The 18868-nt window shown below is 43.4% G+C and overlaps 1 protein-coding gene across 2 annotated transcripts in view; it reads right to left on the bottom strand.

Annotated features, from left to right (window-relative positions):
* Window positions 1-18868, bottom strand: part of LOC112554874 (tyrosine-protein kinase RYK-like) — an 89383-nt gene that overhangs the window by 53062 nt on the left and 17453 nt on the right. For both annotated transcript variants that reach the window (XM_025222936.1, XM_025222937.1), the window contains exon 2: window positions 5420-5550. In XM_025222936.1, the coding sequence (XP_025078721.1) occupies window positions 5420-5550 (131 nt within the window). The remainder of the gene's footprint in view (window positions 1-5419; window positions 5551-18868) is intronic.

Raw genomic sequence — 18868 nt, 5'->3', positions numbered from 1 at the left:
CTCGAACCATCGCGAACAAACCCAGCCTGCACGGAAGTGGGAATAAATCAGGTTGACAGGCAAGACTCCTGCGATCAAAACGTTTGTGTGCGTCCAAAAACTACGCTTCTTGCACTCACTATTCCGTGAGAGGGGATGGAGTTTCCCAATTTTTCTTATCTTCAAAGAAGAGTGCGAGGATGGGAGGTTGTAAAGGGGTGCAATTCGCATTCTGACGTATACTTTTGGTGTTACCTCCCCCTTTCTTCGTCCGGGCATAAGTTTGTTTCTTGATCCCGATCCTGATACTGATCGTCAACCCAAGAAAATGATATCCAGGAACACAGAAAAGGTCTGTGCACAGCGAAGGCCGGCGCCAGCGATGCTTGGTAACAAGGCGTTTCTGGAGAAGGTTTCACCCACCTCCTGCCTTTTCTGTCTCTGTAATCGTAAAACAGACCTCGGTAATAACCCGAAACAATATCCTTTCTGGCAGCGTGCGAAACTCACTTTCACCTACCAGATAAGGCTCCAGTTGCCCTAAAGACCCGACTGCAGTTGAGACATTTTGCCGAAAGGAAACAACCAGGGATAAAATTAAAAAGCAATCAAGGCATAAGTAATGGACTATTAAGAAGATGTTGAACGCCTCTTTTATGGGTGTGGAAGCTGTTTTCATCAGCCTAATGCGTTACGGTCCGTTCTGCTTATGTGAAGCCCTATGGGTGAAGCGTAATACAAATTTATATATCTTCTGACCTTTATCCAGTTACATAAATATACATAAAACTCGGGGACCTCGGCAAGAGAACATACAATGTCCGTTTTTGTAGGTGGCATGGACAAAATACGATGGTCAGATGAGAAGAGCGGGTTTCTAGCAGGAGCGTAAACTGACAAGAGAGCAGAAAAACAGAGAGGGAGAGAGCTATAAGGAATCTGTAGCAAAGAGTTGAAATTTTACAGTCGATTCTCGCTTTGATTGGTAGCCAGTTGAGAGCTACCGGGGTTACAAGAGTCTAATTTAGCTTGAACAAAACAACTATAAAAATTTTAGTAGTTCGGATTGAGAGAGTATGACGAATGGAAATGAGTTCGTAGTAAGGTTCGCGAAAGAGGTTTACACCATGTTTGTCAAGGGACATGTCCACTGTGATTGTATAACCTAAGTCTCTTGCGAAAGATACTAAACGGATATCAGCATCGCCAACTGAAACAGAGACAGGCAGATCCAGGGGAAATGTAGTAATTTTATTACAAAAGAACTGGGCTTCTGTTTTATCTTCACTCAGTATTAGACTATTTGGGCATCCAAAACTTAACATTGGAATGCAATCCTGAATGCTCTGGGTGGTGAAGTGTGAAAAACAGATGGTATATAACTGCTACCAGGTATCCTCTTTGCTACCACTATCTACAAAGGATTGATCAGAAACAGAATGAACTTCAGTAAAGATTTGCTTGGTGTGCGATAAAAAGAAAAAGAAAAGTATAGAGCCTTGGAAAACTCCAGAGCAAACAGGGACTGGTGCAAGCATTCGGTTGTCGACTACAACTTACTGAGTCCTACCAAAAAGATTGACCAGAATCAGTCAAGTGGCGGACCAGTTCTACTTTACAGAGGAAAAGCCTGTGAATGAAGATGGTATGGTCAATTGTGTCGTTTCTGTCATGTGTTTCTTAACAGTTCAGAGCACCCTGCTTATTCGCAAAGTGTGCTTTTTTTTTCCCGACTGTCCATGCTCAACAGAATTATCAAAAATAAACAGTACACTCTAAAATGTAAAATTATACTTCAATGCCAAAGAAATTAAGATCATTTGCGCGCACGGAAACAAGTACACAGATTTGAAAAAAAAATAGCATGTAAATTTTAAACGAGTTTATACCTAGAAAAGCATACAACATGCAGCCTAGTAAAGAACACTGCAACTCGCAAGCTGTTCGACAGAGGGACTGGAACTTTAGATGAGGAGCAGACACTTATCGCCTCGACGAAGCGTTGCGAGGGGTCCTTCCAAAAAACAGAAGCAAGCTGCTTTTCCGTGCCATTTCACTTCCCACCGATTCTTTAAAGCAACAAACACGATACTAAACTGAGAAGAGGGGAGGGGGACGCTAAGCTAGGGAATGGGTTAGTTTATGGTCGCCACAGCAGAAGCTAGTATCTCCTCTGCAAGAGAAAAACGAAGCATGGGTAAGGTGCGCATACCTCCTCACAAGACTTCTGCCAAAGTCACAGATCGAGGGAGCGAGGGAGGGTGAAGCATCATTGACGTCAGCTGCTGACCTCGTCTTTGAAGAAAGTCAACAAAGTCGTCCTCCATATCAAGTATCGAGCTTTACATGTTCGATTTCGTTTCAGCCAATCGGCTCGAATGTAAGCCCATTTCCTGTTTTCCCCTTTCTATCAGCAAGCCACACTCCCCCAAACCACGATAACAAAGAACGCAGGTGGAGGAAAAGTATTCGGCACGCCTAGGGGGCCAGCTGCAGGATAAGTCGCTAAGCGCTGGCGACCTGCTCAGCACCAAGCAGTGAGCTAGACTGATCACAGCTTGGCCGACAGCTCACGTTATAACCATGCAACTAACACCTGAAAGGTAGTTCCATGACCTTACGGTCCTAAGGGTGCCTGAGCTATAACTTATGTCGGAGTGAGTTTTCGTGAGGGCGGTGTCTTTACTTACCAAAATTACTCCACAGTGTGTGTGTGAGGGGGGTAGGGGGGTACAGTATACTGTATCACACAGGTATCGACCGACTGGTGTGTACACTTTCGGGTTCGAACGCCGTAGCTCTATACTTTAGCCTCTCCACCTCCCATCACCTAGCGCCAACTCGTGCACCTAGCCAGACTGGCTTTCCCGGAGGCCGGAGGTCGAGCTATCTCAACTACCTAGGTCATTTCCACTTACGAGTTCTGACACGCCAGGTCTGTTCCGGTCAACACCAGCCGAAAAAACGATGTTCATAACCAAGAGATTGTAAGCATCAAGCCACTTATCAAGAAAGAGACCCTACCTACAGCCACTAAAATGCGATCAAGACCTGCTGTACAGGTGCTCCATCTCGCATCTTCAGTATGCTGTTTGCTGCAGCGGCCAAACTAAATCACTACATCTTTTAACGATACATAAAATAAATGAATAGTCTTGTGAATATTTCCTCTCGTTCCCAACCTAAAAAAAAATCCAATTAAAAGTGATGCTTTTAAGGGTTCATTTTCTGGATAATATTTTTTCAATGAGCTACAAGAAAAAAGGACGGAAGGTGATGGATGAAACAGAAATTTAAAATGGCATAAATAGTTGCTTCTTTAATGGCTGCCATGTGCAAGACATTCCAAAGGTCATGTTCTACTAATGACTACTTCCTTTCCCTGATATCACAATGCGGTAATCCGGCGGACAGGAAGTAACGATATCTCTAAAGTATCTAGGGACAGAAAATTAGCCTACCTCCAAGGTAGCCAAGAACAGGAGGTTAGATTGTGTCTGAGGTTGTTATGGACCGAGTTTTAGTCGACATCTAAGGCAACTATCGACCGACGTCTGCTCTAAGGAGAGACAAACCCTAACCCTGACACAATCTCTGAGGTGACTGGGACTAGAGGTAAGGCTACCTTTGAAGATGCCAGGGACCGGAAGCAGGACATTATTTATCATGTGCGGCGGTCAACAAGCAAACTAATGATCTCCTTTTAACGCTACGCGCCCTCCCGACCACTGCGCACAGAGCAACTCCGGCTACAGACCCTGTTCACCTGGCCCAGGCACCGAGGAACCTCACAGCCTGTTGCTTCATGGCTGCTAAATGAGTGCGGCATCGGTGTTAATGTCCTTCCTAGGGTTCACAAGTGTTAAGGACGTGAAGTGAAACCCCACGTTTGGTGACAGCGCTCGCCTGCCACCCGGAAGGAAACCCGGCGCGGAATGTGCAGAATGACATGTTATGCGCAGAATGAGGTGTTGTGCGCAGAATGACATGTTGTGCGCAGAATGAGGTGTTGTGCGCAGAATGAGGTGCAATGTACAGCCTGACTTCTGGCGTTGTTTTGACGTAAAGCTTACTTCGTTATGCCCCGACTCTCTCCCAGAAAACGGTCGCAAACGTCGCACGTGCACACGAATGTGCATACCGGGCTAAAACGAAGGGCTTAAAAAAAAAAAAAGGCGGTTTCAAGACGCCACCAATTACTTTTTATTCCATGAGCTTATACATCGGATTATTTTGTCACAATGCACTGAAAAGAAGGAAACAACCCTCCGCCCCCAGGAAAGTAATAAATATGTCAGAAAAAAATATACAGTCGTGAACTTTGGTGTGGCTAACACGATTTCAGGCCCGTACTTTTACTGCCAGCGCCGATAGATGTTTTGAATATCCCAACCAATTTTGCATCTTTCTCATGTTGTCTTTTCCATAACCCACCAATGCTATAAAAGATTACGCGGAATGCAAAGCTGTAGGAACTGTTTGTTCCTCTAAGTGAGAGTGTGTATGTAGATGGACAAACCATAATCTCTTCTCTGCAAATAGCTACAGAATCACTCTAAGCCCCTGATGGTGGCACAAGCAATGTACAGTGTAGGGCCATTTAAGCAGCGGTGATTGGGAGCCAAACTGCTTAACCGCGGCTGAAATTTATTTATATCTACACAATTTCAAGTTTTATCAGATTATCGAATTAAAATGCGGCCTCCATAACGCTGACACTCAGCGCTGATAAAACAGATTAACATTTGAATTTCATTGTAAGTTATATAACTGCTTATTGATAAATATAAGACTAATGTTCTATAAATACCTCTTTGAAGTTATAAGCCAGCATTTAAATATTTCATTCCGCAATAGTGCATAGCATGTCAGACATGGACATTCGACATGCCAAAATGACATGTGTTAACACCTGTCTCAAGTATCTGAGAGGACGTGTCCAGCCAGTCCGTACGATCCATCGTGTCAAAAAATTGGGATCCAAGCACTTCGTGCGAATTCGTGGATTAGTGGGCCGCGACTTAATGGCCCTACACTGTACCATAAATTTCTACACTTGATGGCAAATTTTTTCTTGTCCAGTGGATGATCTACCTCCGCCAAGAAGTTATGACTTTTTTTATATAAAAAAAAACGCGTTTATCTGGCACAAAACCTCCAGCGACAGAAGTCTGTGTTTGTCTTTTATTTCTTTGTATCTTCTTCCTCTTCTTCAAGTTCTGTTTCATGAAAGAACGCGGTAGTTCTAATTTTTGAACAAACACAAAAAAGAGAGAAGAAAGAGTAAACAGAGAGGAACCAAACAGGAAAAGATGACAAAAACGGACGAATAAAGACAAAAAGAAGAAAAGAACGGAGGGAACAAAGAAGGAAAAAAGTAAGAAGGAAGATTTCTTTTAAAAAGGCAAAATAGCAAAAGAGATAAAAAAAAAACCAGTACCTGTGGATTTTCTCTCAGACTTTGCCAGGTAAAACAGATGTGATCGATATTGGCGCTGACTGGAAGGTTGAAGGACAGGGCATAGCTGTTGATGATGCCATCTCGAACGTAGTAAAGCTCTGCCTGGAGACCTGAAGCGGAAAACAAAACATACGGTTAGCATCGCTTAGTTCAGAAGGTCGATGTAATATATGTATATTCTTCTCAAGATCACCACATACCCTGGCGTAAAAATCAACATCTTTTAATGTGATGGTGACTGCGCTTTGCATTTTTTTTTTTTTTTTTTTGCTGCGGGGGCGGGGGTGGGGTTCCCTGCATTTACTCTGTCGCCTCGCACCGTGTCTTTGTTCTCGATTGTTCTGTGACTGCCTCAAGTCGTTTCCACCTGTAGGCAACTTCCTCCACTGAGTCTTTTCAGCCTATTGTTCGTCTCGACCATATTGTCCGAGGTGTTTTCGCTTGTTTTCCTTTCTCTGGACTTTTTGCGTCTAAGGACCATAGACTTGTCATCAACTGGCTTTCTGCTTAGTGACATTTTATACTGACTGCACTCCCGGTGATTAGTGTTTTTTTCTGCCACTTCCCGCATGGTTCCAAAATTGATGACTCTGATTCCCTAGCGATTCTTCTTCTTCTTCTTCTTCTTCTTTATGTATGTTATTATTTTTTGCGAAGCACTCTGACTCTGACTTGATGGTGGGTAAAGACGCTACAGAAATCAAACGAAATCTTTGCCAAAATAAAGTTGAAATAAATCCTTTGTTAGCTCTTATATTGCTGTAACTTCAATATTGTTAAACAAATTAATATCACGAATCAAACATCATTAAACGATCGTCAATCAGAAATAAACGCCATATGATACGATGATGACAGCTTCAAACTGATAGTTTTGATAACAGCGACAATGTCTAAGAGAGGCACCAAACTCATTCCACCGATGAGTCAAAACTATGCAGGCTGTAACTCAGCTATGAGTAAATTACTAGAGACCATACGCCTTATACCAACAGCTAGTCCACAGCCAAACACGAAATGCGGCGTTATAGCCATAGCAATGGGGTTTATCAAGAACACTAATTATTTCATCCATGCCAGGCCCGATAACCCCGACACTTCCTCTTCAGCTATCCAACTTTTTTTTTTTTTTTGTGGTGGTGGTGGTGGTGGTGGTGGTGGGGAACGGCAAACCACTCCGAACAATTAACATGGAAGCGCTGCCGGCGCCCTCTGCATGCGTTGTCAGGACGTCCCACCGACTCGGACAGGGAATGTAATCTGAAGGAAAGATAACAAGCTGAGGAGGGAAGGAGGGGAAAGGATAACGTCTTTCGTGTGAGATCCAGTCCCCCGCAGTCGGGCCCTTCAGCTGTCAAGCTCCGATTGCGATGGCTTACACAGAACTTGTACCACAACATGAACTCGGACAAGGCGCTTCTTCTACATCAAAGAAAATATTTCTTTTTAGCTTTGCAGGTGAAAGACGCAGGTGTGGATAGACAGATCAAGGAGACAATGTTTTAAACATCATAAGATTCAGGCAGTGATCCCTATCCTAAACTTTCGGAGTGTTTGCAGAACATGACAGTAAGCGTATATTTTAGTTTTTATTTGCTGGCCATTTTTTTTTATTTCAAAAGGATATTTATGCAAGTTACAAGATTATGTTACCTTAAGAAAAGTAATTCAATTTTTAGAATATATGTGTACAATAATCAAATTGACAAATAGATATGTTGAGCAAGGAGGAAAAAAAGAAACAAGACAGATAAAGAAATGGAGAAGAGAGAGAGAGAGGAAGGAAAAAAATGATAGCAAGAAAAAAATTGAATGAATGAAAAAAAAAAAAGAATGAAAGAAAAAGCCCGACCATCAATCTGACGGTAACTGGGTTCACTGTACCCGCTCTAAAGCCTTCAAACCTGTTTTGTAGGATCGTGTGGCATTACTTTGTTCATAAAAATCCCCTTAAGAGAGCAGATGTCTGCACGTCTTACCACGTGAGTCGGAGCTGATGACTTTAACAAACGACCCTATCCCTAACTCTTCCATTAAATGTGAAAGACACTGGTTTCAAAAGGCAGGGATTAAAAAAGAAGCAGCGAAACATAACGATGTTGAGATCACCTGGATGTGTGCAAGCTCATTGACTCTTGTGTCGTGCACAGGTCAAGACTACTTGTGATTAGAGGCATAAATAATTCTCCAAAGCCAGGTTCCACACCACGAAGTAAATAAACTTATGACACCGTCGAAACTGGGGCTCACATGTGCCGGATTTGTCCTCCTATGTTGCACGTATGTCTAATCAAAACCCACCAACCCCTACTACTCTGTCTCATTTCTCGCCCTTTCAACTACAATCTCCCCATCCCAACAATCTTTTTATTTCCTTAATCAGTGACTATCATCAGCAAGGAAAGGTTCGAATCAGTTACAAATATACGCAAATATCTCAAGATTTATCTCAATCGACTTGTGACCGAGTTAAATTATACATAACGATGAAGAGCAAGGGAGGTTCTTTAGAGGTATAAAAACAAAAAATATGGCGGTGGTGGAACTGAACGATTAGAGGTTTTCAATGCATATTTTAAGTAGTAAGGTGGCAAGATCCATCTTAGGGCGGCAGTCACAACACTGTTTGCTGTCGTGTTTACGTCGCTTCCTTGGAGGTCTGGCGATGCCAGTTTAGGGGTAACGGGGTAGGGGTTAACCCAAGTCATGCAGCTGATGAGATGAGCCTGAGCCTACTATTCCATAACCCAGAACGTAGGGGAAGAAGTGGAAAGAGAAATGGTGGGACGTTGTGCAGAAATGTGAAATTTCGCTACGAGAATGACTAGCGGTTGTGGAAGGGGATGAAGATAAAAGACAACCGGGTCGAAAAGGATGTGCCTAATCGAAAATTAAAATTCAGAAACCGTTAAACAATATTCATTATAAAAAACGAAGTTTTCGCAGCAAATGTGTTTTAAGCGTAATGAAAAACGGAACATAAAAGTTAATATGCCTAGAGTGATTCCGCACAAGAAAGGATTATGGGTAGAAAAATTAAATCAGTTTTACGGTAACACATTTCAGGAAAAAGAAGTTGGAAAAACTCATCAACCACTTTTGAAGGCCAAGAATCACAGTCTGAAACAGCAGTAAAGGTTTATGCAAAATGAAATTTTGTAAGAATGTTTTGCGCGGTAAAAATGTGAACGAACCAAGCTCCAAGCTATCAGTAAGCGCATGCAAAAGTAAAGAAGCCACATCCGGGACCATGCATGCATCCTACCCTGATTCTCACTCATCGAGACGGAGGAGGAATAATAATAATACTTCAGTATAAAAAAAAAATTCGTGCGCCGGCCTCCAAGCTGTAAACGTTAGTCCGTCCAGGCACTGCACCCTGGAGGAGAATGTGTGTTTTGTGCAAAACAATAACACCTTTTGCCTGAAAGTAAATTGCTTCGGTAATACTGTACCTGTTAAAATATTTCCCACCTTATCGCTGTGCTCTTGCAGGACAAAAAGCAAGGCCAGACATTTTTTCATCCTTCCATACATTGAGAGTTTTTTCCCCCCTGCACTGCTTCCTAATGCCTGATACGTACTTGTAATTTTAACTGCGTACAAGTGCCTATCGACATGCATCAAATCCCCAAGCCTTCAAACTGCAAACAGCGGTAAGAATAAACGGGTATTCTCCACATTTTCACAAGTTCACTTCACGTTACTTAACTTTATCACATTAGTACCTGTCCTCGCTAACCGAAAAAAAATCTGAAATGGACTGTCGCTTTTACGAGAAAAAGCCGAAAAGCGGAAAAAGCGTTTAGTGTTTGTTTTGCACTTCTTGATCCTGGTCAGTGACACTGCACTGTGCAGACATTACTTATATTTTATATACATGTAGGCGGTGTGTTTTAAATTTCATTCCCGGCTTTATTACATGTCAGTGTAGTGGCTTTTATCTTTCATTTGATATTATTTGGCAGGCTTTATTTGGAGTCTGGGAGTTCTCAAAACTTTGTTCCATGAATGCACAATTCATGGTGATTGCTTCTCCGTTTGAATTTATTTCGGCTTACTAAAAGTTTCGTATCCCTTTCTTTGGATCAAGTACTCGCATCAATGCTCTCCAATTTTTGTCTGTACTTAAATGTTTTCCCTCGCCAGAAACCGATATAGCTCACTCTAACGTACACCGATATACTACAATCTATCTCTTCCTTTCCCACAGCTTCAAGTGCAAGACAAAAAGCGCCTATGAAGTTTGGAAAGCACAGCCGAATGTTCTCAATCTCTGACAGCCGACACGTCGTCTCCCAGTCTTTGTTCAGGTCTACCCTCAAAGACCAAACCGACTTGCCCTCGACAAGAGAAACAAAATTCTCAAAGATGATTTACGTAATCTGAAGCAAGAGTTTTTCGTTTTCTATTCAGCTTTCGCTTGATCCATGGCCAGAGATCAAAGACACAAAAGATGTAACAGCCTCGATAATTCCAGAGGAGATTTAATTAAAGGTTAACCAGAATAGAAAAAAATGCAAAATAAAGATTTGGCATACTGCCGTTACTCATCCATCATGAAAAGACGTTCTTGATTTTTTTTTTCCTTTCTTTTATTCCAAACTTGCACACGCAGACTGATTTTTTTTTTGTGTTTTGAAATAAGTACTTTTTTAAACCGAACAGTAAACCGAAAACTAATTAGCACTTAAACTGGTATTTAAGTAAAGAGACGTTTCACCTTTTCTAAGCTTTTGCAAGACCAGCTGCATTTGGTTCTTGGTGATTTGTTCCCGTGTCACTAAGAAAATAATCCAACCTTTGCCTTTCTGGAGCTTAGCATGCAAATGTTCACCGCATGGACTAGTAAGAGAACAAGGTCAATCCTCCCCAATCCCATCCCTAAAAATCCTTTCCCCGCCCCCACCACCACCACCACCACCCTTCCAAAAAAAAAAAAATTAAGCGAACAATGAAAGTCTACTTTTCAGTTTTTCACCGCTAAACACTAACAGCACAAAGTATGGTAGGAATACAGGAGTCACGCGACCACTTTAAACGGATACTCCTGTCTCCATGCTGCCCTCCCAGCCGCCATCTTTATTGCAACCTTATGCTGTTTGGAGATGGTAGGTGCAGGAGAAAGAGTGATAATGCTTTGAATACTTAGCAGTGTGGAGGAACCGTGCCCAAACCTGACAATATACCTGATGTTGGGACAGATTACCAGTAAACCGTGATAAAGTTAGCAAAATGACCACCAACTAGCAACGCTACAGTGTGTACCTTATAACCCTGCAGTAGATTTCCTTTTCAAAAGGTCTGAACAAAGAGCGACAAAGGTTTCTAGAACATTCTTTTGACACTATTCACTTCGTGATGTTCTGGAAAGACTCTAAGGGCGCCTCATTATAGAGCTGTCACGCCAGTGTTAAAAAACCCATCAAGTTATACTTTCCTCTTTTCAAAGTGAAATTGATTCACTTACTATCTCTTCTATTCAAAGTTGTGTGTGCGCGCCCATTTGTCGCAAGTGGTTTTTTTGTTGTTGTTTTGTGTGTGTGTCAACGGTTAGCTTGCCCATTCAGATCCTCTGAAGTAAACTGTTGGGTCAAAGCCGCCAGTGACAGGAACATTTACTGCGATAGTTCCACCTGAATATACTGTCAATAAGGAGTGGTATTTGCGTGGGAGAGAGAAAGCTGTTTAGCTTTGATGTAATTAATCGATGAAGTGAAAAATCACTAAAGTATCTCTTCTCAATGCTGCGCGGACACACGATTTCTTTTTCTCTTAACTTCAGCTTCTCCCTCGCTGCACCTGTGGTATGGTCATGACAACCATGAAAGGCCACAAATAATAATAATCACCTAATCACACTTATTCACTATTTTGCCATTGTCGTTTCACCGTGGCACAAAATCTCCTGTGGCTAGCATCAGTTCTCCGTCCCTACCTACTCCACACTTCGCAATGCTAAGAAACATGACGTTCCCAAGGGCCACTTGTTTCGCCCTAATCCCAGCGACTTGCTCCCTTCGCCCACACAAAACCAACTGATTACTCCATTTTATAACCACCGTGCGGCGACGCCCGTGACAATATCAGCAACTTTCATCGCCCAGATTTTCTTTTTGTCGTCAGTAGTCCTCCCCACAAAAGCCCTGCCTTTCGGACAATGCCAACCCTTCTTGTGTCGCACGAGGTAAGATAAACCGGCCTAGGCGGCTTTCTTGGGGGAAAAAAGACCAAGTTCAACTAAGCAAATTTCAAGAGACCCGCAAAAGAAAAGCGAGGGAGAAAAAATAGCCCCACAATGTGCGCCATCTGTTGCTTTACCTCACAGAATGCTTCCTGCGAGCGTTTTGTCCCAATTTGCAACGAATGAAGTGCAACGTTCGTCCAGGGAAAAAACCCTAATGCGAGAAAAAGGCTTTTCGCGGCTACTGTAGTATCAAGTTTGCTTGCGCAAGACTCTGGAATCCTCACAATTTCTCCTCAAAAAAGGAAGGAAAAACAAACGAAGATCTCTCTGTGGCTCATTTTCACTGTGCGAATAATACAAAGCTTTTTATTTTACTCTAATCTAGCTCCCATCCCCTTTACTAATGCGTTGGAAACGAAAACTACTGATACGATTTAATAGCAGTTTTGTGGGAATTATTTATGTGTGCTGTAGTCTTGAAAATTCCTCTCTCGCTAGATCACGCATTCTGCTATGTGCGGGTGGGGCGTCCACTTCCACATCAGGGCAGGATTTCATGTCGATTCTGCAGCATGTCTGCCCACCCCGATAACCTCTGTTCTACAAAGCTTATGTCCGCAATAAGTGCGGAACTGAGGCCCCTACGTGGTTTTCCTTTCCCACCGAGTTGGGTGATGCGTGTGCATACCGCCATTAGTTACGTCCACGTGTTGCGATCAGCCTCAGCTGACCCTAACTCAAACCCCTAATCTAAGGCAAAACGCTAACCTACGCAATAACCTTATAAGGCACGACAAAACGAATAAAATAAAAACGTAGAAAGTTATGCAGTTATGCAGAACAAACAAATCAAGAAACAAAACCCTCGACTGTATATTTACAATAATAATTATAACAACAACACTGCTTTACCACAGTGCTACTCTAAGTAAGGCAACAGTTAAACTAGAGGCCTTACTCGTTATCTGTCAAAACAAATGTTGGGTGAGAATCGAGGGTGGCGACATAACGAAGGCATTTAGGGATTACTTTTTGGAAAATCCACAAAGTGTGGGGAAAGTGAGGCGGGGCTGGCATGAAAACTCGTGACGGAATAAGAAGTCGAGACTGATATAGCTGCATAGTTACTGGCAAGTCGCCCATCTCGGCAGAAAACTGCGGCCGGTACAGCCTTATCACATCCATGACACCGGCCTGTGAGATGTGAAAAACGATTAGAGACCGAACTCCTTAGCAATACAGGGGAGGCCCTGTCGACTGCTGGCTACTGCACTCGCTTAGTGGTGCAGAACATCGCTGGTTCGTCGGCTTTGTGGACGGAATCCTTCTTCCCCGTCCAGCCAACAGCTGTCCAGGCGAAACAGGTGCCCAAACTATCAGAGGTCAAAGCGGTGGAGTGAAAGGTTTAGGATCTACCTTCTACATTTTTCTGCCTTAGACACAGTGAACCATTTATGTCCACTGCCATTAGAGTCTCTAACCTTTACCTGTAGCATAGCGAAATTAGAAAATAAGAATGAAATCCAAATTTATATTTGCAAACTCGAGTTGGCTACGAAGAAAACTGTAAGAGGTGCATCAGCAGAATGAGCTATCATCTTCAGAAAAAGGGACGATCTAATGTGGCCATCTTTCAATCTATCAGGATTTTTCCCAGTCTCTCATACATACGATTCAGGACAGCCACCATGCATGATTGCCAAAGCGGAAAAGAGTTATGAAGTGGGACGCACATGCTTTTCTGTGCAACATATCACGGCATTACATGGTGCGTAGCAATAAAGACATCGTTTGGAAGAAGGGGGAAGAGAGGAGGAGGGGAGGAGGACAGGTTCCAAGAGAAGCGCGAGTCAGCGTCAGACGACAGGAGTTCGTCCAAACACGAAACCCAGACGAGGTCAGAGGGTAACGTGCGGCTTGCGTTGAGGCGTTCGTCCCAGCCACTGTCCCTGGTTTCAGGCGTTTTCCTCGGAGCTGGTAAAAAAAAAAAAAACATTTACCTTTCCAGTGATTGATTGTGACCAGTGTTCTGCCGCAGCTATTCATCATCGTGGTTTACACACACACAGACGCGCGCGCGCGCGTGCTTTAAGTCCCCAACTTACAGGACCTTAGCCAAACCGAAAAAAAAACGTCTGACGGCCGGACGACAGATTTAATAGGAGGGCCTCCCCGTGTTTGCTCAGGCAAGTCGGGAACGCTTCTGCACTCCGAATTTCGTGACCTGGTGATCTCTACCCAGTACATACATAGCAGATTGGCCTAAGGAACGAATATTGGGGAACGAGGAGGAGGGGGGGAGGTGAAATTGAGTAAATGTCACTGACTGATTAACTGATTGGTTGATAGATCGTATCTGTATGGATGGGTATTGGAAAAAAATCGGTCTTTAACTTCAAAATCATATAAAAACTGGAAGCCTGAAACGAAGGATCGAAAAACGCAAAAGAAAGAAGAGAGGGCTTTTACACCAAAGCAGCCACCATATCAGCCAGTCATGTGAGCAGCCACCATGAGCAAAGTAGACATAGCGTACTCGAGGCAAGATTCAAACCCAAGGCACCTGATTTTCACTATATTGGTGATAAGAGCTAAAGCTCTGTGCCAGTGGACCACTTTGTGTATATGTATGTGGGGAGGTGAAGGAAAGGAAGGGGGAGGTTAATGAAAGGAAGGGGGTGGTAAGTGGAGGGACGAGGGACGACCGCTAAAAGTTTAGGTCAAATAGAATGACTCGCTAAGAAAATGGAAAATGCAAGTTGTTTTATAGCTTCTTCCACAGCTGCTGTGGGATAAACTAACAAAACTAAGCATGTACCTCATACTATATTCGCATGTGAAGAAACAAACTGTGAGCGTGTTGCGAATAAAAAAAACTTTCTACAGCACGAGGAGATAGAAAGCGGCCGGCAAACACCGTGGGCGCTATGATAACGCACGCAGTTGGTAACGGCGCGTTCAGAATAGAACCACCTTCCCCGAGGAAAAAAGAAGGAAACTGTAATCACTTGGTGACACCCGCACGCAAGTCGCACCCGGTGGTAGGTCTTTGCCGACGTTAAAGTAACATTTATATCGTAATCTCTCCCCTCTGCTCTCTCTGAGCCTTGTTATTAAGTCGGGTCCACGAAGAGGTGAGTCAGGAATCACAACCGCTTGTCGAAAAAAACGTTGCCACTGATAAACGGGTGCCCGGGCTGTATACACGTATGATTTACAAAAAATTGTACCATGGGTAGAACGCAAAAATACTGATTACAAGCAGGAATGAGCTTGCTTTTGGCTGCCATGAGATCAGAACAAAGAGGATGAAGTAGAAGCAAACGACAATCAGTTCCTTGCGCGTGCGAGAAAAACCACCAAGAGACCTTTAAAAAAACAATCAAGCGTTTTTCTTTCATTTCTGTCATTGTTCCTTGGTGAAGAAAACGATGTCCAGCTTTTAAAATAATTCTTTTGTATGGGATACCTGCTTCAGAACGCCTACAAAATTTCATTGGAATTTTTATAACACTGATATCATTAAGATTACCTATTCTGATAAGAATAAGAATTGATTATTTTGGATTAGACATCACACAGTTATTTTCCTGTCCTTGTTACAAATATCTATCCCTGTTTTTTCTTTCTTTCCTTCTTTTGGTATTTTTTTCATAAAAGTCTATCGTCTCTTATTTATGGGTGTTGCAAATATGGATGATAACGATAATAATGGTGATTTAACAACAAACTAACAAATTAAATTAAAATATACATTTCTCGAAACTTACTTTAAATTAAATATCACCGAAGAGACAAACGGACCAAAATATGGGGAACTTATTTCAATGGTCTTCAGCTCATTACTTGCTCAGGACTAGCCAATCAGTGAGCCTTACAGTACAAAGTAACTGCCATTGTGTCAACGAGAGCAAGATATAACGATTCCACCAAGAAAATCTAAATGTATCGGAGAAAGACCTATGGGTGCACCCCGAGATGTTAAGTATGCTCTCACACAGCTTCGCACCCCATTGTCATCGCGCCCACACAATTCGGCGAATGCTTTGACTTATATCGAAAGGATTTAGGAGAAAAGAGTTTGCTATCCTTTGTTATTACATGTGGCGCTTTGCACACGTCTGAGCTCTACAGCAGCCACCCGCTACTTACTTCCACAACTCGCGATCTGTAGTCATGAGAAAGACAACAACGACAGGAAACTCTGAATCATCAGCATCGCTGTCGCCATTATCACAGATTTCTGTTCCTTTGTGTGGGGGGTACGTGTATAAACGAATATGTGCCACTGTTCTCCCAGCTCACGCTTTTCCCCCTCCATCCCGCGCCAGCCCCTCCTATACCCAGCACACTAACCGTACCGCACCCCGAAAAACACTTCACCTTTTAATTCCTGTAAAGAATACGTGTATAAACAGCCAACACTCGTAGCTCTGTTGCTGTGGAGAGTCTCGCGCCTCTTATGATCGACCGCTTACTTGTACATAAACAAGCTAGACAGCGACTTCTCGGCAACAACAACCAGCTTCATGTCCGTGCCGCACCGTGACCACCATCGTGATCTCATTTCCTCGCATCCTTGACAGTCCGTTTGATCTTCGCACAAGTGCTCTCCACTTCCAATTTTCTCAGGTACGCACCTGATCTGCATGTCCGGGCTCTGTTCAGGTGCTGTTGACTAAGTTGGTCTGTAAAGCAGGCACCCCTAGGGTAGCTGTGCGCTGAGAGACAGAAAAAGCCCATTCCTCTAATCAATCACTCGTTTCCTGCACCGCTTTTGCCGTGTAAATGTCCAACGAATTGTGTGTCTCTCGCCTAAATGGCCCTTAAATTTTTTCATCCTCCTCCTTTAAAGATCTGGTGCGGCTCTGCTTGGCCTTGATGCACCCTACTCTAAACCCTTTCATGACGAAATTCACACAGAGAGAGAGGAGGAAAGAAAGAAAAAAGTCTTGCAAGCGAACAGAATAAGAGGGGAGAAAAAACCTCTCCAACTTTTACGCCGAGATTTCAGATCGCGATTGAACTCTGAGTAATCAGTTCTTCTTCCCCGACCGTTTGATGAGACAGAGATAGACCGCCAAAAGGCCCTTCAGACGCGCGTTCTGCCAGAGCGCTAAGCGCATGCGCTCCGCTTGTTTCCGGCACGTGCGCACTGCAGCTGGCCCCCTCAGACTATCGCAGCGACTACTCAATGCTGACCAGCGGCTGCCAGAAGCACAAACGCAATCAGCACCGAGGTCATTTTCAAGGCACGGAAGATGAAGGCAACGGAAAAGCAGGGGGTGTGGAAGGGATGAAAGCGTGGGATGGGGGAGGTGGAGAGGTCGAACGGAACAAAAGCGACTAGAAAACGAAGAGCATTCCTCGCGGCGATTAAAAAAAAAATCAACTCGATTGGCTGATTGGTTATTTTCCCAAACGTGTCCCGCGGAGAACAATCTAGAAACGAAGCCTCCACGGGAGCTAAAACCTGTTCAATGTCATTCCTAAGACACAGCCTCGTGTACAGTTCTAAATGTAACAGAGAAACCTTTTACTGTCGCACTGGTTCTGCTTTTCAAAAGGAACTGACAAATCCTATCATCGTCAAACGCTTAGACGTGATAAATCCGTTATTCAAGAGAAACAGGCAAGGCCACACGTATCTGTAAGTTCGCCAATGGATTCGTAATGAGAGGAGTGAAGGGAAAGAACAAAGTTAAGTGAAGAAGACTGTTTAGGAAAAAAAAGGGGGAATGATGATGGGAAGGAGGTTTAGAAGTAATAACACGTTTCGCTGTTACAGGACTTACTGTGTGCGTTCTGGTAGGCTCCTTGTCTCGAGCCCGCTGTTCTTCTCCTGCACGTGGCTACTGTTTACATGATCGGCTGCTAGGCAGTGATATACCTTTAGTTGCTGCTCGGTGTAAAACATCCGTTTCTCCTTACCTTACTGGTCCATAAGCAACAAGCCTCTATCCAGAAACGTATTTCACATGCACCCTTAATCAGCCTCTGTTCGCACGTGCACTGAATAGGTCGTTCTCTGCGTGCGCACTTCCATTTTTCACTATCCTTTTCAAGGTGCATCAAAAAGTAGACAAAATATGTAGATCTAAGTAAAAAATCACTAGAAAAAAATACTGTTGGAAAGATGATGGATAGTGGCTTTCGGTAAAGCTTTCATGCTCCTGTCTGGTTGGGTCGGAAATTGCTAAAATGGCTGATTCCACCTTTTTTTGCTGGGATAAGGTACTCTATAAATAAACATTTATTATCATAAACAACTTCATTTTCAACACTGGACGCATACTGCGGGCACCTTCACGTCCCCAATAGTATCGAAATGTCAGCTTGCACAGAACAAACTCAACATACTTCATCTTATCTTTTCTGACGCCGAGTGTAGTGCTGACCCCTGAGGTCAGCGCTGAGTCGCTATAGGGAGGGTCTCGGGTGCACGCAGCCCCATCCGTGTCCTCGTGAAAAGGGAAGAGAAAAGCAACGACCTCACATTGACCTAAATTTTGCCACCAGTGATCCCGAGGAGGTGGGGCAACCAACGCTTGCAGAAAATTATCCCATCGACTAATGACAAGCTGGCCACAATGGTTCGCTGGTTCGCCTTTCCACGGGAATGCCCGCCTCTCCGGTGGTGTGAAGTTACTTCAGAAAACAAACTTTTAAAAAAATGCGGGGAGGAGACGCACGCCGGAGGTTCGAGGGGAGGGGGAGGACTAAAAATGTCGCGGCCCTAGGAGAGAATACAGACTACTGCTGTTCATCGTCTCGATCAGCTCATCCAATCCAGCAGAGCAGAAAATGAGACTAACACAATTTCCAGCTACGTGGGGTTTATGAACAAGCGGGTACATATAAATGTGGAACGTGTAGATAACTGCGGGTGGTGAAATGGATGGGTAAAGGTTTTGAGAGAAAAGTGTGCGTTGTAACAGAGTAAACTTTAGTCGGCTTTCTTCCTCCCTACTCCCTCCCATTTCCTGTTTAGGTTTTTTTTTTTTTTTTTTTTTTTTTTTTTTTTTGTAAAATTAATACTCAAATCAAATTAAACTTTATTGTCTGTCCGAGGAAGTCCCAGACAGATAACTATACAACTCGGTAAACCCGGGGTACAAAGAACGGTAACGTAGGTAAACTCTATCGTGTTCATGCTCCATTCTATATCGCCCCACTCCCTCTCCTGTCTCAGTTTGTTTCGGATATGCTGCCATATGTCAACAGTATATCCTTAAAAAGTT

Source organism: Pomacea canaliculata, linkage group LG14, assembly GCF_003073045.1.
Source record: "Pomacea canaliculata isolate SZHN2017 linkage group LG14, ASM307304v1, whole genome shotgun sequence".
Taxonomy (NCBI): domain Eukaryota; kingdom Metazoa; phylum Mollusca; class Gastropoda; order Architaenioglossa; family Ampullariidae; genus Pomacea; species Pomacea canaliculata.
The sequence above is the reverse complement of the archived record's forward strand: the minus strand, read 5'-3'. Positions and strand labels throughout refer to the sequence as shown.